Below are 22861 nucleotides of genomic sequence, written 5' to 3' on the forward strand. Positions count from 1 at the left end.
GAAAGCCGAGGCAGGGGGCAGGAGAGCGGGGGGCGGGCGGACATCTTGGGATCCGGAGAGTGTCTGGGCCGGCAGAGCAGGGGTCCACGGACACCAGGTGAGCTGGGGATCTGGACTTACAGGGTGTGTGTGTTGGGGAGGACGCCGCGGGTCTCCTATCCCGCCGCCCAGCGTTGCCTTTCTCTACACGACGCTGGGCGGAAAGCTGCCCACGCTCGGGAGTGGCCTCAGCCTTCAGACCCGGGAGGGAGCTGACGGTGGGGCGGGGGCGCCCGGGGCGCGGTTGCAGGACAGGCGGGGAACGGGGCCCTCCACCTGACCCGCCTGGCGCCTCCCGGGAGAGGGAGACGTACTGGAATCCTCCCAGAGCAGGTACACCGTGCGGCGCCCCCCTCCCTAGGGTCGTGACAACCACCCTAACCACCGCCTCCGCGCCAGGACAATTTTCCCACCTCCTAGGACAGTGACACCCCCTTGTGCCGCTTCCTTGGACTGTGACAGGTCTCTTAGCGTGCAGCACCCCTTCGTCTCAGTTCAGTGACACCGCGTGGCTCTTCTTTCTCAGACCTGCGACAGTCCCCACACCCAATGGCACCATCTTTTCCCGTGAAGTCCTCCTCCCCAAGGCGAAAAGCCCACTACGCTCTCATGCCTGCAACTGAACCCCAAAGCAGGCTGCATCTCCCCAGCTTTCCTTTATTCACCATTGTCAATTTCCCCGCCGGTTTTTCCTCCTCATCTGATCTTTTCCATGCTGGAAACTCCTTTCTGTAGGTGCCCCCACCAGCCCTGTTTGCTGCCGTGGGCTCACCTGAGTACATTGCCTGGCTGTTGCTGCCAATCTTTTCCCTTAACTAAATATTCCATCTCTGGCTGGGGCCCCCACCTCTGTTTGTCTGGTGCCCTGAGCTAACTACCACTTGATACCTGTGGACTTGGTTCTTTGCCCAGGGCTTTCATCCATATTGCATTTCCTCTCCCAGCCTCTTTGGGAGGGAGGGATGGGATGCATTTACCACCTTGGGAGACCTCTCGCTGGTCTGGGAGACTGACAGCCACAGTAAAATGCTTTATTTTCCAGTTTAGAAAAGTCTGCTAAACTGCCTCTGTGAAATTAATACTAACGTTAATCCAGGAACTCCAGAACCCAATTAACCCCTTTCTCTTCTCAAGTGGTCTAAATTTGACCCAAGTAATTTGCATAATTCAGGCATTCTGACATCCCTGCCCCTTGCGTATAGGCACTCAGACCAGAAGTGAGTGACTCTATGGGTCTAGAATCACAATTTCAGCTGGATTTCTTAATTTTATGAACCTACACCACCCCCCAACCCCTTCCTGCCCCCATTCTTATTTTTATTGCACTCCAGAGCTTTTTGAAAGAGGGATAGTTAGAAATAACTGTAGTCAGTGCTTGGGTCATTGAAGTGTAGTCTGCCTTTGCTGAGACCTTTCTTCTCTGCTCTTTTGCCTGCTTATCTGACTGCCTGGGGGAGGCTGAAGCCACATTCCCAAGTCCATGTCAGGGCCTAAGGCCTCCCTTCTCTCTTCCTCTTCCCATCCTGCACACCCTTTCCTGGAATGTTTAGACTTCTGTGAATTAAAGAGCCAGGGGTTCAGGCCCTGCTGCCTTTTCAGAAGTGTAGTGGAGCCTGAGAAACTGGGTGATGTAAAGGTTGTGCCTGGGGGCCCCAGACCTGAACCAACTGGAATAATTCCTACCGCCATTCCTGCAGCTGTAGGCAGGCCTTCTCAGTGGAGCCTGAGTGAGAGTCTGCACAGGAAGGGGGCAAATTCAGCTTTGTGAGGAGGGGGCGGGGGCTACTCTCTGGCTCAGCCCCAGAAGAGGGAGGGTCAAATGGCCTTAGAATCCTAGGCCTAAATCTCTCTGTTTCTTTCTGCTATCCATTGTGGGGTAAACAGGAACTGGAGCCTGGCTGAAGGGAGGGGCATGCCTGGGAGGGCTGCAGGGTCACTTGCTGGAGGGTTGAGTCAGGAAAAAAGCTCGACAGTGACCTGCACAATCCCACAGAGGACGTTGGCAGGAGTTCTGAGGGCTTCTCTTACCCCACCCCCTCCTAGGTCTGTTCTCAGAGCGATGGGCCACAGAGACTGAGCTGCCGCCATGATTGGAGGCTTATTCATCTATAATCACAAGGGGGAGGTGCTCATCTCCCGTGTCTACCGAGATGATATCGGGTGAGTCCCTTGGCTTAGCCAGCTGCCACCCCCCAGACTCCCAGCCTCAGCATGCAGGACCCACCACAGGCTTGACTTGGGCCAGGCCCACTGCTGGCTGCATCCTGGAAGCTCAGCTGTACAGCCCGGTTCCCATTAGGTCTGGTGGTGCTGGTTGCTAGGTGGGGCCTGTGGAATGGCTGGCTCCCACAGCCTTAAGAACTCCTGCCCTTCCTGCCCCTTGTTTCCCTTCATTACGGGCCTGGTTGCTGGAGATGAGTGCTTTTGCCCAGGCAGGTTGATTCCTCCTTTGAGGAGAAGGGAGATCTGTCTGTAGTGGGTGGAGTTAATGGCCAGGCTGGAGGTACTAATCCTTCTAAGTCTTGCTCTCAAAAGCCCTTTGCATGTTGAGAGCCTTCACTGGATCCTCTTGAAAGCCTCTTCAGACTGCCGAATCTTCTCCCTCTCCCTTTCTCAGGACAAGTCAGGCTGCTGACTCAGCTGTTTTCAGTTCCTCTGGCCATTCCTGGGGCAGAGGTTGTAAGCTTGAGGCACTCTCCCGGTCATTGAGGGAAGGGAAGGGAGGCCAGGCTGCCCTTTCTGGTTTATCAGAGTAGACCCAGAACAGCTCTATGTCCTGGGTCCTTCACACCTTCACAAGGAACCACAGCCTTAGTTCTCATTCTGCCCTATCCTGCATGCCACTGTTCTTTTCTGACTGAGGGGACCTATTCTAGCCTCGGTATCTCTAGTGAGATTAGGCTGTGGCTGCTGCTGCCTTGTTTTTCTTCCTCAAACAGCTTGAGATTAATAGTCACAGAATGAGCCTGTTTCAGTGCCCCTAGTTGCTTGACTCCTGGCTGATGGGCTGGCCCTGGCCTGGCCTTTGTGGCTGTTTGTCCACTGGCTGGTGTTGTGGTATGAGCTAGCACTGTGATAAGACCCAGCCTGTCTGAAGCTGGCTGGCTACAACCCCCCACCCCCTTCCCTCCTGCCCTAGATGGCCCTGGGTAAGCCAAGGCCAGGTCACACACCGCCTTGCATGTCTTGTCTGCTTCCACCTCATGGTGTGTGCTGCCCTCCCTGGTGTGTCATGTGTCTAACCCTCTCTCTCGTTGCTGTCACTCTCCTCTTCTTGCTGGCGTCATTTCTCTCATCCCATCTCATTGGCTGCCGTAGCAATAGGTAAGCGGCTTCTCAAGCTGCCGCCCAGGTACAGGTGGGTGGGGGGCCCTGCCCCCCATCATTGTTTTTCTTCATCATTTTTTATCCCCTGAACTTGCTCTGGAGTCGGATCCTGGACAGGAATGGGTGGCACAGTTCTATGGCCCCTTAATGCTTCTCCCCCAGTGGATTAGAGCCTTCTCTGAAGTCATGCTGGCTTTGTCTAACTTATGTGGGAATTGGCCTTCCCCACTGGTGGGATCGCTAGTGGGGGGACTGGAGAAGAAGAGTGTCTTTCTGTCCTGGGCCTGGAGGTTACTGGGAAGCTAGAGAGGTAGCAGCTGGGGTATAGCTGGGAAATTGAGGCCAGGCCTGGGAGTCAGGAACATACCTCACTAAACCTGAGGAACCTCACTTTATTGAGGTTACATCCACCCTGCTGTCGTTGCCACTTCCCTATTTACCATGGCCTTCAGACACCAAACCAGCTCAGGCCCTCCTCCCATTCCCCTTCTGGGAGTTATAAGAAGGGAACCACCCTAGTGGCTTAGGCATTGGTGTTAGAGTGCGTGTCAGACTCCAGCAGTGAAGAGCGTAGGGCTGTTAGCAGCTGTGGTTGATTTCCATCTGGTGAGGTTTGGTTGGGTGCTGAGCAGCCCCTGTGCACCCTTTTCCCTCAGGAGAAATGCAGTGGACGCCTTTCGGGTCAATGTTATTCACGCCCGGCAACAGGTGCGCAGCCCTGTCACCAACATCGCTCGCACCAGCTTCTTCCATGTTAAGCGGTCCAACATCTGGCTGGCAGCTGTCACCAAGCAGAATGTCAACGCTGCCATGGTCTTCGAATTCCTCTATAAGATGTGTGACGTAATGGCTGCCTACTTTGGCAAGATCAGTGAGGAGAACATCAAGAACAATTTTGTGCTCATATATGAGCTGCTGGATGGTGAGGCTGGTGGGGCAGTGGGCCTGGGGTGGGGATGACCTGACTTGGCCTGGCTTGGAGGTGGGAGCAGGTCTGAGGCCCCACTACACTCTGAACTTTCTTTCCTGAGTATATGGTCTCTTGGGCTAGGATTTCTGTGCCCCTGAGAAGTCCAGTTCAAATCCAGACCTAAAGACTGCTCTGAAGTTGAACACAGAAATAGGCCAGCAGATAGGGGTAGGGAAGTTTTTGTCTTTTGGGGGCTAGGAACCTGACTCTGGAATTTGGTGGCTGGGCCTCCTGTATTCATTGTCTTTCCTTTGTGATTTGGGCCTTCACTGGCAGTCAATTCACTGACCGTCCTCCCAGCTCTCCATCTCAACAGCTGCTTCAGAGTCTGGGGAAGGGTGAGATATTACAGGCTCCTTGGGGTGCACTGTTACCTCTGTTCCTCTGTAGGATGTGATTTAAGTATGTGTCTTTCCACCTTCCCAACATCTCTGTTTTCTAGAGAAAACAAGGGCTCAGGGCTTCTTGACCCCTCCCCCATTGGCCATATGACTCTTCTGCGATTTCGCTATTTGAAACAAATCAAACATTTTGTTTTCTTATGAAGCACAAGTCATAGAATAAATGCTACAAAGCTGAACAACTTTGCTGCAGGTGATACCACATGGTCTTTAGGAGCTGTGCTGACCAGATGTGTCCCAGGCCAGGGTAGGGATTGGAATGAAAGAGTCTTCAGCTTTGTCCAGAGGCTGATGGTTCCCTTGCTTTTGCAGAAATCCTGGACTTTGGCTATCCACAGAACTCTGAGACAGGCGCACTGAAAACCTTCATCACCCAGCAGGGCATCAAGAGTCAGGTACTCGGATTGTACAGACCACAGTCAAGGTGGAGCCCAACTTCCCTTCATCCCAGCTGGCCCGAGCCTTGTCTGAGCTGACTCATGAGCCTGGCTGTGACAGGAAGTGCTGGCTTGAGCCTCCTGCCATGACTGCAGGCCTATTTCACCCTGTTCAGCATCTTTGTTACTGGGAATACAGCTCAAGCAGTTTCCTTCTGCACTGGGGGAGGAGAAGCGTGAGCAACTCTGGAGGCCTGGTGTATTCCTTGGGAGGAGAGAGCTTGGGCCCTCCTCCAGGATCCAAGTCTCATAGCCTTCTCTTCCTTCTTTTCTGCTTCCCCTGCTGCTTCCTGTGGGCACCTTGTTGGCCCTCGGCCTCCAGCATCAGGTAAGCTGTACCCTCAGCTTCCACACTTGTAGCTTGCTCCATTTTCTCAAGCTCCTGCCTTGTGGGACTTGTCGGGGACGATGGGTTACAGGGTGCGGACTAGAAAGAAGCAGGGATGAGAGTAGTGAGGGAGTAGAGGCAGGATGATTGAAAGGAGAGAGGAGTGAGGCCATTGCTGTTTGCCTGTACCCCCCATGTAGACAAAAGAAGAGCAGTCCCAGATCACCAGCCAGGTGACCGGGCAGATCGGCTGGCGGCGGGAGGGCATCAAGTATCGCCGGAACGAGCTCTTCCTGGATGTGCTGGAGAGTGTGAACCTGCTCATGTCCCCACAGGGTGAGGGCCCTCTCATGGTGAAGCCAGACGGGGGCCAGGGTAGGATCCTGGGCCGAGTTGCGTGACTCAGATGCTCCTGTTTATCTCTTCTACCACCAGGGCAGGTGCTGAGTGCCCATGTGTCGGGCCGGGTGGTGATGAAGAGCTACCTGAGTGGCATGCCTGAGTGCAAGTTTGGGATGAATGACAAGATTGTCATTGAAAAGCAGGGCAAAGGCACAGCTGATGAAACAAGCAAGAGGTGCCTGAATTGGGAGCTGGTGGGAAATGGTGGGCCTTGGAGAGCTCAGCGGGGCCTGATGAATCAGAAGTTCCTTCTGGACTTCATTTCCGCTGTAATTGCCAACTCTCTTCTCAAGGGTGTGCTTGGCTGATTGCTCTTGGCATCTGTGCTAAGAGAGATGAGGGGATTGTCCTCAGCCTACTGTCCTCAGAGAGCAAGTCCCTTTGTTTGGTCCCCAGAACCGAGGCCTCTTCTGTACCTACTGATGGCCTCTGTCCAATGTGCCTGCAACACCTGAGTCCCAAGCAGCAGGGCTCTCAAGCAGTGATGAGCTTGTAAAGCTCTCACTTGTCCTGAACTCTGCAGCAGGAACACCTGAATCAGAAAGCTGCATTCTGGCAGCTTTTCAAAGTCTGTGGTGTCAGCCTAGGATGGGTTGGTCTCCCAGCCTGACACCTGCCACTCTCCTGTACCAATGGGGAGACCTGTTCTTCCCCTGCTTGCAGCGGTAAGCAATCAATTGCCATTGATGACTGCACCTTCCACCAGTGTGTGCGACTCAGCAAGTTTGACTCTGAACGCAGCATCAGCTTCATCCCACCAGATGGAGAGTTTGAGCTCATGAGGTGCCACGAGGGTGTGGAGGAGGCAGGGGGTGCTGCTGGCAGAGAAGAGGGGAGAGGGAGTGGGACAAGCTCTGCGGTGCCAACTCTGCCCCCCCATCCCCAAAGGTATCGCACCACCAAGGACATCATCCTTCCTTTCCGAGTGATCCCGCTAGTGCGGGAAGTGGGACGCACCAAACTGGAGGTCAAGGTGGTCATTAAGTCCAACTTCAAACCTTCACTGCTGGCTCAGAAGATTGAGGTGAGAACAAGGAGCTTGGGGAGGATGAAGAACTTGTCTCCAGGAATAAAGGCAGCTAATGTCGGGGCTTGACAGAGCTCCCTTATAGGTGTGTCACTTCTAGGTGAGGATCCCAACCCCACTGAACACGAGCGGGGTGCAGGTGATCTGCATGAAGGGGAAGGCCAAGTACAAGGCCAGTGAGAACGCCATCGTGTGGAAGTGAGTCTTTCCTTCATGAGGCCATAGTGTACCCTCTTACTTAAGTTTCACCTTTCATCCTCTTGGTGGGGAGGCGGGGGTGCCTGTTTGCTTCTCTGGGAGCCTCTGCTTGTGCTGTCAGCCCTTACACCTGTGTGTGTATACATGCCTGCACTTGGATGTGTTTATTTTTCAAGATGCTTTAGCATTTCTCCACTTGCCCTTGTAATAGCTCTGTGAAGTAGTCAGAGATAGAGCAAAGAATAGCATGCTCATATCTAAGCAGAAACTGGAGCCTACAGTGCTAAAGGAGTAACAGACCCAAGGTTCCATAGCAAGTGGTCATCAGGATCCTGACCACTTTTCATTTTCCTCACACCTCCTACAAGCTCCTAATCTCTCTCCCTACTTGAAATGGGCAACCCCCCTTGAAACTCTTCCAAGCTACTGCAGGCACTTGCCACCCATTGCCCCTTTGTTCCCAGGATCAAGCGTATGGCAGGCATGAAGGAATCGCAGATCAGCGCAGAGATTGAGCTTCTGCCCACCAACGACAAGAAGAAATGGGCTCGACCCCCCATTTCCATGAACTTTGAGGTATGGCAGAAATGGGCCCTAGAGCCATGGCAGGGTATGCTGGGAAAAATGTTAGAAATCACTCAGATCAACCTCTGCACCTAAGAAATGAGGAAACTGAGCCGTAGAAAGGGGAAGTGACTTTAATTCATAGACCCATTTCTTCCCCGCTTCAAACCTCTTAATAGAAATTCCTATTCACACTGAGAAAAATCTTTGATCTCTCTTGGCTTGTCATAAAACAATTCTAAAAAATTTAGATTGTTTGAATGCTAGGTAAGACAAAGTTTACTTACAGACAGGACAATGGGCTGACTTTGCTTTGTACAGATAAAACCTTTTCTTCACCTTATTTTGTAAGTCCACAGTATTGAGCAGGATAGGCACATCCTAAGGCATCTCTTTGGTTGATGCCTCCTGCTGAGTAAAGAAATTGATTCAAGTTAACACAGGCAGGGCATAACTTCAAACCCAAGTTGATTGCTAGTTACTCTTAGATATGCTTTCTTCTTTATAACCTCTTGGAGGGCTCCTAACCACCCCAGCTATTCAAACACTGTTGTAGAGATAAGGTAAGGCAGAGCTTCTGAACTTCCCAGTGGAGAGCAACTGTGAGAGGAAAGCCACATTCCTAACTGGAGCTGTCCCTTGCCCAGGTGCCATTCGCACCCTCTGGCCTCAAGGTGCGCTACTTGAAGGTGTTTGAACCGAAGCTGAACTACAGCGACCATGATGTCATCAAATGGGTGCGCTACATTGGCCGCAGTGGCATTTATGAAACCCGCTGCTAGCTGCCTCCAGGCAGCTAGCCCACCTCCCCACCCAACCTCCTCCACAGGTCCGGTGCCTCCCAGCCGCCACCACACATCAGTGTCTCCTCCTCCCGCCTGCTTTGCTGCCTTCCCTTTGCACCAGCCCCTGAGTCTAGGTCTGGACCAACTACATGACAAGTGGGACTAGTGGAGTAGTCCCTGGGCTCCCTTGGCAGGGTAGTTTCTGAGGTTCCTGCTCTTCCATCTGTCCTGGCCTAGTGCCAGGCTCTGAGTTCTGTGACCAAAGCCAGGTGGGTCCCCTCTCCTCCACACCCTGTGGCCACACCTCTGGAGTGGAAGGGTTGGCTGCCCCTCACCTCAGAGCTCCCCCAAAGGCCAGTAACGAATCCCCAGCCCTCAATTCCTACTCTGCTTTGGGATAGTGTGAGCTTCATTTTGTACATGTGTGACTTTGTCCAGTTATTAAACCCAATAAACTCTAGAGTGGAGTTGTTGGCTAAGTATTGAATCAAGAGCTACATGGGGAGGGGAACTGGTGCGACTGCTCTTCCCACATTTTCGCATGCTGGCTGCTTTAAGTAGATTTTCTATTCTGAATACTCTCAAGGCTCTTGTCTTGTCTCGTCCTAATAGTTAGGCCCTTCCTGGGCCCCCCAAGCCCTCATTCTCATGGGTGTTGTCCCAGGTCTCCTGGCTCCTCTAGGAAGAAAACAGCCTCAAGGGTATGCCACCCTACCAGACCCCAGGTAGATTCTTTCCCTAACTCACTTTTCAGCACGTGTTTTGTTTTGTTTTCTTCCTTTTTTCCTAAAAGATGACCAGTAAGGGGATCTTAACCCTTGATTTGGTGTTGTCAGCACCACACTCTCCTAAGTGAGCTAACCGGCCATCCCTATATAGGGATCCAAACCCACAGCCTTGGTGTTATCAGCACCACACTCTCACAAGTGAGCCACAGGCCGACCCCTTCGGCAGTTGTTTTCTAATGAGTATAGATTAAGCAAGGTTAATATTTGGTTTTGCAGCCATCCGGAGAAACTGACCCCTTAATTCCATCTTTTTCCCATTTACCCAGGCTTCCCAAATCTTGGTGGGTAGGTGGTAAGGGGAAAGATTTGATTTTCCCCAGGCTTCTTACAAAACTGCTCCCTGAGGGGAATGTCCCATATCCTGCTTGTGTGCTGGGGCAGATAAAAGAGCAGATTTACCCTCACCAGTTTTCTCTTGCTAAGTTTCAGCTCTTTTAAACTTAAAAAATATTTTAGAGAAAATTTCAAACATAAACAGAAATAGATTAATATAAGGAACCCCCATGTCCCATGATCCAACTTCAACAATGATCAGCTCATGGCCAACTCCTTAATATCACATCCAATCCAGGTGTCCTATAAAATTTTTCACAACTTGCATCTGGATCCAAATAGGGCCACTGTGGTTGGTTAATGCTTCTAAAATCTTATAATCCATGTTTCCCCTCAGTTCTGGCAATTTTGTTGAAGAAACCAAAGTTCTGTAGTTTCCCTATCAGAATTTGCCTGTTGCATCTCCGTGATGTCACTTAACATACTCCTTTTTACCTGTATTTCCTGTAAAATGGTTATTAGATCTAGAAGCTCAATAGCTTTTTAAACTTTAAATATCAGGATTGATTCCTCACAATGGCAATACTTAATCCAAAAGGATAAATGGATGTAATTTTAGGTGCCAATTTCAGAGCCGGGCTGGAAGAATATTCACATTAAATATAAAGCAGTATCGTCATTTTTTGGACATTCCTAACTTCCACCTTGAGGGAATTGGTGAAAGGAAATAGCCTTTTACTATCACTGAGATCCAGGGTGCAGAGAAGTCTGCTTTACCGGTGAATTTACAAAGGCGTGTTGTCGATCTAGTTTTCTTGCCCTTTGCTGGAGTGACGGAAGAATTGAATGGGCATAATTCGCATTGGTTGGCAAAATTGTCATGAAGTGTGATAGGACTGAGCGCTGGTCAAGCAGGGGAGGGGCCAGGGAGAGGGGGGCACCAAGCTGAGACAAGAAGCCCGTAGGGCCCTGTGACAAAACCGGCGGATACACAAACTGAGCATTCTGAGAGCTCCGGAATTGGCGTGAGTCAGCAAAGCTCTCGGCGGGCTCCAGAGTGGACTCGGCGGGGCGCGCAGAGGCACACGCACCTCGAGAGGGCACATAAAATCGAGCAACGTCAATGTGCTTTATCAGCCGCCTGTCTCTTGGGAGGATCCCACCCGCCGGACCACCGGTGTCTCACGCCCTGATAAACCCCGAGCTCCCCTGCCCCGGCCCCACCCCTCGCCTCCCATACCTCCACCTCCCAGAAGGCAGCGAGAGTGGCACATGTGGCTAATCTTTCAGCGGAAACGGCATTGCGCAAGCGCAGAAAGGGCAGCTTCGACGTAGACTGAGCGGCGCGAGCGCACGGTTCCTCTAGCCCCGTTCTCTCCGCCCACCGGGTTCCGCGCACTCCGCTCCTTTCTTACGTCACTACTACGCGTGCGCTTTGGAAGGAGGTGCGAGACTTCTGGGGGAAGGGCAGGGGGCGGGCCTAGGCCGAGGTCTCACGGCGACTGCGCTGATGGGATCCCGACTGGAACATGGCGACTTGCGCAGAAATCCTGCGGAGCGAGTTCCCCGACATAGACGGACAGGTCTTCGACTACGTGACGGGTGAGCCCAACTGAATCAACGGGCTGGGGAGGCCGAAGTGAAGGTCATGGGGAAAACCTAAGGGCAGTGCCGAGGACCGCTGCCAGGCCTCTCCTCTGCATGACCTCTTGTCCGGAGGGTAGGTTGAGTCTGGAGCCAGGACTGGGGCCCGTGGTTCGGTGACTGAAACTACTTGTATGTCCACCCTACCCGGTATCTTCCTCGTCCTGCCATGCCCGGCCCAGGCGTCTTGCACAGCGGCAGCGCGGACTTCGAGTCTGTGGATGACTTGGTGGAAGCTGTGGGGGAACTATTGCAAGAGGTGTCCGGGGACAGCAAGGATGACGAGGGCATCAGAGCCGTGTGCCAGCGCATGTACAACACTCTGCGCCTGTACGTGCCAGGGAATAGGGATTGATGGGGGCGAAGGGACGGCGAACGGTTCGGAGACAAGAGGTGGGCATGGAAGAAAGTCTGAAGGCCGAAGAGCCTTTACCTTCAACTCCTAACTCTGCGCTTTTATATCCCTACCCATGTAGGGCGGAGCCACAGAGCCAAGGAAACAGCCAGGTGCTACTGGACGCTCCCATCCAGTTATCAAAGATAACAGAGAGCTATGGTGAGAGTGTGGGGAGATTTGAACTAGCTGCCTTCTGTCCTTTTCTCGATCTCCCCGCCACCCCCACCCAGCCCCCTTCCCCTTGCAGCTCAGGACTCCTATCACTTTTACACAGAAACAAGATTGTAGGAGCTAGTTGATGTCTTTACTGTGTTGAGGGTAGTGTAGGATTGGAGGGTTCTTCAGGCTCTTGGGTATGGTAGGTAGCATATGAGTTTTGGTGCTAGACAAATTTGGTTTCACCTTCACCCCTGCCACGCCCATTTTACAACTTCTAACCAACTGTGTGATCTCGTAAGAGTTGTTTATCTGTCCCAGTCTGTATCCTTATATGTGAGATTTATTTTTTTGAGTTCGTGGAGGATGATAGCTATCTGTCCACTGTATTGTAAAGCTTTCTTGAAAACGTCTGTGTCTCTGCCTGGTTCATATTAATTACTCAAAATATTAGTTTCCCTTCCCTCAGGGAGAAGGTGACTGCTTTTCTTATCGCTTACAGACTGTGGCACCAAACTTCCAGGACTGCTAAAGAGGGAACAGTCCTCGGTGAGAAGGAAGAAGAAAGGGAGGGGGGTTCTGTCTATAGTAGGGGTGGGAGTTGACGGTCTAAATATTGGAGTATCTCTTGAGGGAATTTCTGAGTATGTCTGGCCTTGAGTCTGTGAGTCTGTTCATCATGCCTAAGTTGAAAGCGTTTACTTGAGGTGTTCTCTCTGGGGGTTCTTTTCTGAGCCTGCACCCTACAGTGAAGTGGTTGTGTTTGGACCCTTAGACAGTGAATGCAAAGAAGCTAGAGAAGGCCGAGGCTCGACTGAAGGCAAAGCAGGAGAAGCGCTCAGAGAAGGACACAGTCAAGATCAACAACCCTCTGTGAGTTTAGGAAGAAGGGCTCAGAAGAGAGCAGAGCAGTCTCTGCTCGGATGGAAGGGTGGCTGGAAGCGTAAAAGCTATCCATTTTTCTCTTTAAAAGAGTCTTAGAAGAAGCATCAGCCAGCCAGCCAGGCAGCAGAAAGGAGAGTCGGTTGGAATCATCTGGCAAGAACAAATCCTATGATGTGCGGATTGAGAACTTTGATGTGTCCTTTGGCGATAGGTGAGAGCATGGTGGTGGGGAGTGGCATTCCTCTTACACACACACACACACACACACACACACCCCACACCCCCACACACCCCACACCCCCACACCCCCCCCCATTGAAGGAGAATTTGAAGAGATGAAAGCGGGCTAAAAACAATATTACGTTTCTATTGTTGAACTTGCTGTGAACCTATTTCTAGAGCACCCTAGTCTCCTTTCTATCACCCCTGCAGGGTACTGTTGGCTGGAGCGGATGTGAACCTGGCATGGGGCCGCCGCTATGGGCTGGTGGGACGGAATGGGCTGGGGAAGACGACGTTACTGAAGATGCTGGCTACCCGGAGCCTGCGGGTTCCAGCCCACATTTCCCTGCTGCATGTAGAGCAGGAGGTTGCTGGAGATGATACTCCTGCCCTGCAGAGTGTGCTGGAGAGTGACAACGTGCGAGAGGACCTGCTACAGCGGGAGCGGGAACTCAGCGCCCAGATTGCTGCTGGCAGGTGAGGATTCCAGGCTAGGGAATAACTGGCAGCAGCTGTCCTTCACAACGTGCCTGCCATGCTGTCACAACCCATAATTCACCTGCCAATCCTAGTAATCAGCAGAGCTTGGAATGACTTGGCACTGTGGGACTCTAAATCCCTTGTGTTTTCCACAGTGCCCACTGCTCTCTTTACCTTGGCAAGTCCTTCCTGTGTTCTATTCATGTCCCAGCAACAAGGCAGCCAGTGGTCTGCTTTCCAAATGTATAGGGTGCAGGACATTTTCCTAGACTGCCTACATTCAGGCTGATTGCTCTTTATCCTTCCGCGCAGGGTGGAAGGCTCTGAAGCTGCACAGCTGGCAGAAATCTATGCCAAATTGGAAGAGATTGAGGCTGACAAGGCACCTGCCAGGTATTAAAAATTCCCCCTCTGTCAGATTTCACTTTTCCCTTCTGTGAACTATTCCAACTGGGTTCTTCAATTTCTTCACTCCTAGGGCATCAGTCATTCTTGCTGGGCTTGGCTTTACCCCTGAAATGCAGCAGCAGCCCACCCGGTAAGTGGCCCTTGCCATTCTTGGCTCTGAACACTGTTGGCTTTGTCCCTGCTTTTCCTAATGAACATCCACCCCTAATGTGGTTCTCTCTTTCTTTAGGGAGTTCTCAGGTGGCTGGAGGATGAGACTGGCCCTGGCCCGGGCCCTCTTTGCCAGGTGAGTCTCCTGGGCCTGTATATGGATTCCTATGTAGAATGGGTCTTGGCTCTTGGGAGGGGCAATGAGTCACTGATCTAAAACCTCATGCGATGTATTCTTTTTCATAGGCCAGATCTTCTGCTGTTAGATGGTGAGTTTGAAATGGGGCACCCTGATTTGGGGGTGGGGAAGACTGGTAGCATCCAAATTCCTAGTTCTCCAGACCTTCAATCCCAAGTGTGTGCTCCCCTTCTCCAGAACCCACAAACATGCTGGATGTAAGGGCCATCCTGTGGCTGGAGAATTACCTGCAGGTGAGTGCCTTTAGGTGCTAGAGTGGGTTTGGGGAAAGTCTGCCTCTAAGATATCTGGGGGTCTGGGAACTGACTTCTCCCAAACTGGGCTGCCATCCTGTGATCCCTCAGACGTGGCCCTCCACAATCCTAGTCGTCTCCCACGACCGCAACTTCCTGAATGCCATTGCCACAGACATCATCCACCTGCACAGCCAGCGGCTAGATGGTTACCGGGGAGACTTTGAGACCTTCATCAAGAGCAAGCAGGAGCGGCTGCTCAACCAGCAACGTGAATATGAGGCACAACAGCAGTATCGCCAGCACATCCAGGTGTGGGAGCAGGCAGGACTGGGGGTGTCTCACCCCGTGAGTATTAGAGTTGGGAGTAGTGAGGGAGCTTGACCAAGCCTGCACTCCTTCCACAGGTTTTCATTGACCGATTTCGCTACAACGCCAACAGGGCCTCTCAAGTGCAGAGTAAACTCAAGATGCTGGAGAAGCTGTGAGTACAGTGTCCTTGGCCATGCCCCAACTCCTGTTCTCTTCATTTCTTCCCTCACTTTGCGGGCCATCCCTTGCTGCCTCCCTCCAATTCTGAGTCTCGCCTTTGCTAAGTCTCCTGTGCTGCTGGTGGAGGTGCTAAAAGCCAACTTTAACTTCCTCCCCTGCAGGAAAGCACCTTGCTCTGGAGGGTTAATTAGTGAGCTTGCCTAGGCAACCACTAATTTACTTTCTGTCTCTATAGATTTGCTTATTCCTGGATGTTTCATAGGAATGGAGTCATACAATACGTGACCTTTTGTGTGTGGCTTCTTTTCACCTAGCATAATAATTTTGAAGTTCATTCATGTTGTAGCATGTACCAGTACTTCATTTCTTTTTATGGCTGAATAATATTCCATTGTGTGGATATACCACATTTTTTGTTGTTTTGTTTATTGATTAATCAGATGATGGACATTTGGGTTGTTTCCATTTTGGTTATTATGATTAATGCTGCTGTAAACATTCATGTATAAGTTTTTGTATGGATATATGTTTTCAGTTTGCTTGGTTATATACTAAAAGTGGAATTGCTGAGTTTCATGGTAATTCCATGCTTAATTTTTGAGGAACTGCCAAACCATTTTCTTTTTCTTTTTCTTTTTCTTTTTTTTCAGCAGTTGGCCAGTACAGGGAGTGAACCCTGTACCTTGGTGTTATCAGCACCACGCTCTAACCAACTGAGCTAACCGGCCAGCCCCTCATTGTGGTTTTGATTGCATTTCTTTAATGACTAATGATATTGAGCATTGGGGGTTTAATCTTGAAACAACCTTCCTAAAATTGCTGGTGGGGTAGAGGGAGGAGTTTAAAATCATAACGCATAGAACTTTGTAACATGGAGACATGTCTCAATATATTAATGATGTAAAAAGCTTCAAAAAAGATGATTCTGTTTTTCAGCGAATAGTGAACTAGAAGAATGTACTCTGAAATAACATTATCTGGGTGATAGGAGTATAAGCCTTTTCGAAGTTCTCTGTGAACATGTATTACTTGCATGAGAAAAACAAAGTTAATGTTTAAAGGCATCAATCTAGTCCACTTCATCTCTCCCCTCAGACCGGAGCTGAAACCTGTGGACAAGGAATCGGAGGTTGTGATGAAGTGAGTTTTGGGCCAGAGGGACTGGTGGGGAAGCTCTTGTTTCTGGCTGCCCCCATGCTCCTCACCCCCACCTCCTGCAGGTTTCCTGATGGGTTTGAGAAGTTCTCACCACCAATTCTGCAGTTAGATGAAGTGGATTTCTACTATGATCCTAAACATGTCATCTTCAGTCGTCTCTCCGTCTCTGCTGATTTGGAGTCCCGCATCTGTGTGGTATGGTTGAGGTTTCTCTGTTCCATGAGCTAGGACTCTTCCCAGCCCAACACGTGGTGTGGACTGGGCTAAAGCTAGCAGAGGTCCACAGGAATGGCAGTCAGGGCCTGGGCTAAGGACTTTGCTATACCTAAACTGCCTCTGTCCTCTAGCCTTACAGGGCCATGCCTACAGAATGAAAAGCTAAGCATGTGGTATTTTATGAATACATAGAACAGTACTTTATCTGACTGGTCTCAGTTCTGAGTTTTCTCAAACTGTGGGAAATCAAGGAGAGACCATGGGCTTCAGGGTCAGACTTCAGATCCTGACTGTGCCATTTCCTAGCTTGGTTACCAAGCAGTTTCCTCCTCTTTATAATGGAAATAACAATTACCTCACTTGATTACTAGGAGAAGTAAATCCCTAGTGCTTAGCAGAAACTCAGATATTGGTTCCCTTTGTATCTTTACTTCATTTTTCTGTACAGTTCCTTAAAAATATTGTTTTGATTGCTGAAGGAATCACTGGGACTACCAGGGACCCCCTTCTCATTTCTTTCCCTTCTGTGTTCCAGACAGCACACTCTAACAATGTTCTCATGTTTCTTATAGGTTGGGGAGAATGGGGCTGGGAAGTCCACCATGCTGAAGCTGCTTATGGGGGACCTAGCACCTGTTCAAGGCATCAGACATGCTCACCGGTAAGGCCCACCCCCACACCCATCTGCATGCCTATGCTTATATGCACTCACACTGCCTCCACTCCTGCAGGATCACTGCCTTCCATCTCCATTTCCACCTCTATTTCTGGCCACAGGAATCTGAAGATTGGCTATTTCAGCCAGCACCATGTGGAGCAGCTGGACCTGAATGTCAGTGCTGTGGAACTGCTGGCACGAAAGTTTCCTGGTGTGTTAGGGATTTGAATTGAGGAAAGAGGGCCAGTTCTGATCCCTGCAGCTAGGCCTACCTTAGGGTGGGTGAGGAGCAGCCTGCCCAAGTCTAGGTGTAAGGACATGGGCCTTTGGAGGCAGGGCTGGGGTGTCAAGAGAGGGCGTTGGGCTAAGAACCCACCTGAAGAAGGGGGGTGGGGGGGCCTTTTGCAGGGCGGCCAGAGGAGGAGTATCGTCACCAGCTGGGCCGGTATGGCATCTCAGGAGAACTGGCCATGCGCCCTGTTGCCAGCTTGTCTGGAGGCCAGAAAAGCCGGGTGGCCTTTGCTCAGATGACCATGCCCTGGTGAGGCCTCATTTTCTAGAACTCTTGCCCTCCTATTTCCCTACCTTACCCAGTAGAAAATGATCCTCTTGCCCTGTATCAGAAGGGTCATTTTCTTCCACCCCCACCCCCCCCACCACATAATTTCCAACCTTCGTGGGTTCTGCGTTCTAGCCCCAACTTCTACATTCTGGATGAACCCACAAACCACCTGGACATGGAGACGATTGAGGCTCTGGGACGTGCTCTCAACAACTTTAGGGTAAGTGTGCCTTTGCACTGACCACTCTTCCCCAGGCCTCAGCACCTCTCAGTGCCCCCACTGCCCCGAGCTCCTCCTGCTCTCCTGTCTTTCAGGGTGGCGTGATTCTGGTGTCCCACGATGAGCGCTTCATCCGGCTAGTGTGCCAGGAGTTGTGGGTGTGTGAAGGAGGCGGCATCACCCGGGTCGAGGGGGGATTTGATCAGTACCGCGCCATCCTCCAGGAACAGTTCCGCCGTGAAGGCTTCCTCTAGGGCCCCCAGGCTGAGGACTGTGCCCAGCACGTGGACTGGTCTCTCAGACCCCTGGGTCATCACATGGGCAACCAGCTCCAGGCCATGGCCTTCCCCTGACTTGGGTCAGCCTTATTCCCAAATCTCTCTCTCCTTTCGACTGGATCATCCTCTGCCCAACCTGGGGAGCCCATCCAAGGGTCTGTGAGGACTGGTCTCCCAGATGGAAGGGGTCAGGGGTTCCCTCTGGGGTTATAGATTCTCCCACTGCCCCAGCGCTAACTGGGCCCCATGTGGCTGCTATGTAAATTAAATTCCCCCTGCATCTCCCTTGCCTCATCTCTGCTGCTCCCTGGGTGGGGCTGCAGTGTTTGCCTACTGTTGAGGGATGTGGGCTCTCTAATTGGCGTTTTCCTGTGACTTGTATCAATCACATGGAGAAAGCAGCAGCAGCACCAGCCTTGCCTCTGGGAAGAGACATTGACAAGGTTGTTTGGGCATGGACGTCATCTGCCTGACCTTGGGGTGGGTTGAGCTGGTGGAATGAAGGGAAGTGTGTTGGCATCACTGTGGTGCTGTTTCCCCTTGCTTGGGCTCGGTCTCAGCTGAAAGGGTCTTGGTCTCTGCTTGGGAGTTGGAACTGATTTTGTGACCTGGTCTCAAACATGGTTTGCCAACTGCTTTCTCCAGTGGTTTCTGGCCCAGGTTCACCCTGCTTCTCTGATCTGGACACTCAGGGCTGAAGAGAAACCATCTTTGTCCCTATTTTGCTTTGGTAGTTTTATGTTCTTGATTTTTCCTCTAACCGTGTGGGTGAGGCCTGGGGAGTGGGAGTTGATGATAGGGCCTAATGGGAAGAAATAGAACACTTTGATTTCAATTTAAGCAATCTTTATGAGGGGAGAGGAGATGTTTGAGGTAGTATGATTTATAAATATTTCTTGAGGACTTGCCTGCTATATATAATTGTTATTCAAAGACCTGAAAATGGAGACATTGTTTTGCTCTCAGTGACAGTGGAGAAATCAGAGTCAGCAGAATGACCTTGCTGCCTTCATGGAAATTGTAGTCACAAAGCTCAACCAAAGGATTGTGGCTCTGAGCTGCTGAGGGTATTGTGGTATAGGTAGCTAGGGGAGAGAAACCTGTTTGTGGGGTAAAGGAGAATAAAGACAGGAAGGCTCTGTTGACTGACCACAGAGCAGGCATTGGTGGACTGATGAAACTGTCATAAGGGCCACTGATGTGCCTGTCTCTTCAGCTTCCCTCCCACTCGGCAGTCCAGAGGAGGTATTCCTCCAGCCGTGTCTGTAGCCATGTGCACCCTCAGCCCTCCTGAGAGCTTTCTCACAGCCCCCATAATTCTTTTCCAACTTCAGACCTGCAGATGGGTAAGTTGGGAGCCATTTGTTGCAGGATCTGTGCCTGCCTGTTTGCCAGGCTTTCAGCCCCTCAGCCCCTCTTCAGCTTGTGATCTCCTATAGGAGGAGTTCTTCCCAATTCCTAAGTCCCTGGAAATGCGGCCGAACAGTCTGTGACACATAATATGCTTTTGTGCTTGAAGAGCACTGGAGTTGGAGTTGGGTCTGAGATCAAATCTCAGCTCTACTACAGGTAACAGAAGGGGCCACCAATATTAACTCAGTAACCACAACAAATCACTTGACCTTTTTGAACATCTACTCGGTTTCCTTATAGGACTGTTGTGTGGATTTGCTGACAAGCACAAGAGATAAGCACTCAGTGATTCCTGTGTGACCAGTCTCTATTTGAAGGACTATTATATGGCAAAAGAAGTAAATGTTCTCTGAATGACTCAAGGTAGACCAGTTTGGGCTCAAAGGAAGGAAAACTAATAGCTCTTTAGCCCTGTCAGGCACAAGAGAAGTGCTCTCTCTTGGGTCAGAGGCAGCACTAGATGGCCTCCAAGTTGACTTCCAGTTTTACAATTCCATGAAAGAAATGTGAAGAGCGTGTGCTGCAGGACTTCAGAGAGATGGGGTAAATGAATTGCAGCAGCTGAGAAAGACCCTATCTTCTGGGGCATAAGGAGGGGAGTTGGCAGAAGATATTGTTTTGTGGGATGGAAAACAATATCTGACAGAGTCAGCCAGCTCCATTTCAGAAAGCACAGGACAAAGGGGAGAGGATCTGACATGGAAGGGTGGGAAGTTGCCCTCAATCACTCCAGGCTGTGCATCACGGTAGCCACGCCCTTCACTAGCCAATATCAACCATTCCAGAAGCCATCTTTCCACTGGAGCTGCTCTGCCAACTTCAGACCTTTAAACCAGTTGGGAGCTCGCCAGGTTGAAAGGCCTCAGTCCACGGTCTTTGTTGAAATCCTGGCCTCCCAACCTCTGCTGGCCTTACTGCGCTCACCAGCACCTTAGGCAACCTGGCTGGTACCCAGTGGGAGGCAGGGTGTAGAGGGGCCGTGGGTCCTTTGGCACCAGTCTACAAGGTACTTGAAGATGCTTGATAGGGAATTGTTTATTTCAGTGTGATGTTACTGTCTTGGGATTTGTTGGACATAGACAACATTTTGCTAAGTTCTCACTGGTTTCCAGGCAAATTTTAGCTAGCGTCAGAGCCCAGCTCTGCCTCAAACCTGAGCATGCACACTGGATGTCAGAACCTGTGGGAAATCCTAGCAGGCTAGCAGGGTGGGCCTAGGTCATAGAGGTGTTTCACAACCTGGCCGATGGACCTCTAGGGGTCCCTGAACCTATAGTGATGGGCCCCACTCAACTCTGCCCCTGCAGCTGGGCCTCTATTGTGCTTTGTGCTTCCCCGTTGTGAGTTGCATGCCGTCATTAGAACTGCACTCCCCATTTTGCCTTGACATCCTTGAAGGCCAGACTGGCTCACTAATCTTTGCATCTTCTGTGCCTGTCAGAGGTTGGGTTCCCTGGGAAGCAGTATGCAGGGCATTTATTAGGGGGTGCTGCTGGGATCAAAACCTGTGAAGGGAGGGCCTAGGAAACAGGGTTGAGCAGAGGGAGAGGTTGAGCAGCAATCCAGGCCCTGTGAAAGCCTCAGTCAGTCCCGCACACTGGAGCTGGGATAGCCCTGCAGAGCTGTCCTGAGTTGGGGCAGTGTGTCAGTCCTCCATTCTGCTAAAGTGATCAGCCTTTAGATGCTGGAGCTACCAGGAGGAGACGTGATTCTGAGAGAGAAAGTTTTCTTCAGCTGAGGCAATCCCCCTCAGGGGCTGAGAGCTGAGGACTTCATGCCATCGGCACTCTCAGGAGCTAGGCCAACAAGTCCATCATTCCTGAGAGGGGATCTGGGCAGCTCATCACTGCATCCACTACAGTGCCTAGCACATAATAGGTTCTTAGTAAAAGTGTTTGATAAATGAATATTTTAGGAAAATTGAGAAGTAGAGAATGACATTGAGGGAGAGAGAGTAGAGGCAAGGACCCCATTACCAAAGTCCAGTCTTAAGGAGGTGGGGGTCAGGACGATGGAGTGGAGGGGAGAGGGGAGGGAGGATGGTATGCAGACTCAGCAAGTGCTTTTGAACTCGGCCCAACTAGAGAAGACTCCTTTTTCTGGCCAGAATCTTTGAAATGAAAGCTTTGGAACACGAAGAGAGAAGTTCAAGAGGCCTTTTCCCCCGCCTTGTTTCAAGATGATAAGGAACTTTCAAATAATAACAGTTGATATTTATTAGGCTCTTATTGTGTAATAGATGTGGTTGTAAGTGCTTTACCTATATTAACTCATTCAATCCTCACAACAGCCCTATGAACTGGCACAATTATTATCCCCATTTTATAGATGAGGAAATGCAGGGAGTTGATGTCATGGGCGGCACGGCTGGGATTCAAGGCTCTAGAGTGCTGCTCTTACCTGCTGCGCTGTACTACCGCCTGGCTCTTAATGTGATGTGCTCAGTAGTCATCATTTGTTAATTCCACCACTTAAAACTCATTAATTGTGTGGGCAGGGGGTTGAACAAGCTTCTCTCAGGAGAGCAAGCTGACGAGTAAAAAGTTCCTGGCACAGTGGCTGATGCTTGGTGCTCAGCGAATAGTTGTTCATTAAATAAATGATCCAAAATCTGTGGTATAGTGGAAGAGTCATGTACTGGGATTAGCCCAGCTCTACCACTGATGGTCTTGGGCAGTCAACCTCTCCTGAGTAAATTATCCTTATCCATAAAATGGGCATAACACAGTTTGTCTTGCCTGCTTCTTTGGGTGGTTGGAGGATTGAATGAGGCAAGGTCCTGTGTAATTGGAATAAAAATCTTTGTTAGCTGTAAAGTCCTGTGCATCCAACAGGTGTTATTTCATGGGAGGAGTGATGGAGGCAGCAACCTGGAGCCTTGTCTGGAGACACCCAGACTCACACATGTGCACATAAACACTGCAGGCAAGATGATGGCCCCAGGAGCACCACTCCCAAGCCCTCCACGCCTGCTGAGCTAGGCATCAGAAAGCACACACGTAGGAACACAGCATGAGACTCTGCCTGGCACCCACTGAGTGCATGAGGCGAGGAAGAAATCACCATGCAATTTAAGCCCATTCTAATAATATGTATAGGTCATGCCCTGTCAGTAATTCTAAGTGGCTGTTTTCTTTGTTAATAAATGGGTAGTTTGGAAGTGATTCCTGCTTTACTGTGTATAGCGAGATCTTTGAAACCCTAAATTAGAATAAGTAAATATTTGTCAACCTATGCTACAGCATTTTAAACACTGAAGAATACTTTTGCAAACGTTTTATTTTGGTTTTTTCTTGATAGTCTTGTGTAAGTGGCTTCTGCTGAGTTGACATTTTACAGAAGAGGAATTTGAGGCAGAAAGATGTGTCTTGCTTAGGTTCAGATACCTCTATGTTTGCAGAGATGGAGAAAGAACCCAGGTATCTGGGTCCCCAGCCTTCTCACATCCAGGTTTGCTGTTCTCAGCTTTGGTTCACAACTATTCCACACAATGTATGACATTCTCATGTGACACATGCCTGTGAGCACAGCACACCCAGGGTCACGTGCCC

At 50.7% G+C, this 22861-nt stretch overlaps 2 protein-coding genes and 1 non-coding gene across 5 annotated transcripts; 2 read left to right on the forward strand and 1 right to left on the reverse strand.

Moving 5' to 3' along the window:
- The first annotated feature begins 4 nt into the window (after positions 1 to 4).
- AP2M1 (adaptor related protein complex 2 subunit mu 1) lies at positions 5 to 8938 on the forward strand. Of its 2 annotated transcripts, XM_063094857.1 has the most exons (11): positions 5 to 97; positions 2083 to 2199; positions 4023 to 4288; positions 5050 to 5132; positions 5703 to 5838; positions 5938 to 6079; positions 6568 to 6687; positions 6793 to 6928; positions 7032 to 7129; positions 7594 to 7705; positions 8341 to 8938. In XM_063094857.1, exons 2-11 carry the CDS (start codon positions 2126 to 2128, stop codon positions 8473 to 8475), a joined length of 1302 nt encoding a protein of 433 aa, XP_062950927.1. In that variant the 5' UTR covers positions 5 to 97; positions 2083 to 2125; the 3' UTR covers positions 8476 to 8938. The 2 variants fall into 2 exon arrangements, with proteins under 2 accessions (XP_062950927.1, XP_062950935.1); XM_063094865.1 differs by lacking the exon at positions 6568 to 6687.
- A 2098-nt stretch (positions 8939 to 11036) lies between these two features.
- Positions 11037 to 22126, forward strand: ABCF3 (ATP binding cassette subfamily F member 3). Of its 2 annotated transcripts, XM_063097154.1 has the most exons (21): positions 11037 to 11141; positions 11366 to 11513; positions 11660 to 11739; positions 12239 to 12285; positions 12512 to 12609; positions 12710 to 12832; positions 13054 to 13320; positions 13636 to 13716; positions 13802 to 13861; positions 13961 to 14017; positions 14128 to 14150; positions 14258 to 14313; positions 14425 to 14625; positions 14721 to 14797; positions 15901 to 15945; positions 16026 to 16158; positions 16752 to 16840; positions 16957 to 17048; positions 17246 to 17378; positions 17532 to 17619; positions 17715 to 22126. In XM_063097154.1, exons 1-21 carry the CDS (start codon positions 11069 to 11071, stop codon positions 17871 to 17873), a joined length of 2130 nt encoding a protein of 709 aa, XP_062953224.1. In that variant the 5' UTR covers positions 11037 to 11068; the 3' UTR covers positions 17874 to 22126. The 2 variants fall into 2 exon arrangements, with proteins under 2 accessions (XP_062953224.1, XP_062953235.1); XM_063097165.1 differs by lacking the exons at positions 11037 to 11141; positions 11366 to 11513; positions 11660 to 11739; ... (1 more) ...; positions 12512 to 12609; positions 12710 to 12832 and adding an exon at positions 13535 to 13541 and having other exon boundaries at positions 13221 to 13320.
- On the reverse strand, positions 15460 to 15533 carry TRNAI-GAU (transfer RNA isoleucine (anticodon GAU)). Its single transcript has one exon. It is a non-coding gene; the product is annotated as a tRNA-Ile (tRNA).
- Positions 22127 to 22861: the final 735 nt, after the last annotated feature.

This window comes from Cynocephalus volans, chromosome 1, assembly GCF_027409185.1.
Source record: "Cynocephalus volans isolate mCynVol1 chromosome 1, mCynVol1.pri, whole genome shotgun sequence".
Taxonomy (NCBI): domain Eukaryota; kingdom Metazoa; phylum Chordata; class Mammalia; order Dermoptera; family Cynocephalidae; genus Cynocephalus; species Cynocephalus volans.

Bases quoted from the DNA above. Each gene is read 5' to 3' on its own strand.
- AP2M1 (XM_063094857.1), top strand. From the start codon at position 2,126: ATGATTGGAGGCTTATTCATCTATAATCACAAGGGGGAGGTGCTCATC. The intron at 6,688-6,792 runs GTGCCACGAGGG...CCATCCCCAAAG, and splicing joins GGAGAGTTTGAGCTCATGAG to GTATCGCACCACCAAGGACA. The intron at 6,929-7,031 runs GTGAGAACAAGG...TGTCACTTCTAG, and splicing joins TGCTGGCTCAGAAGATTGAG to GTGAGGATCCCAACCCCACT.
- ABCF3 (XM_063097154.1), top strand. From the start codon at position 11,069: ATGGCGACTTGCGCAGAAATCCTGCGGAGCGAGTTCCCCGACATAGAC. The intron at 11,740-12,238 runs GTGAGAGTGTGG...TATCGCTTACAG, and splicing joins AAAGATAACAGAGAGCTATG to ACTGTGGCACCAAACTTCCA. The intron at 17,049-17,245 runs GTGTGTTAGGGA...GGCCTTTTGCAG, and splicing joins GCTGGCACGAAAGTTTCCTG to GGCGGCCAGAGGAGGAGTAT.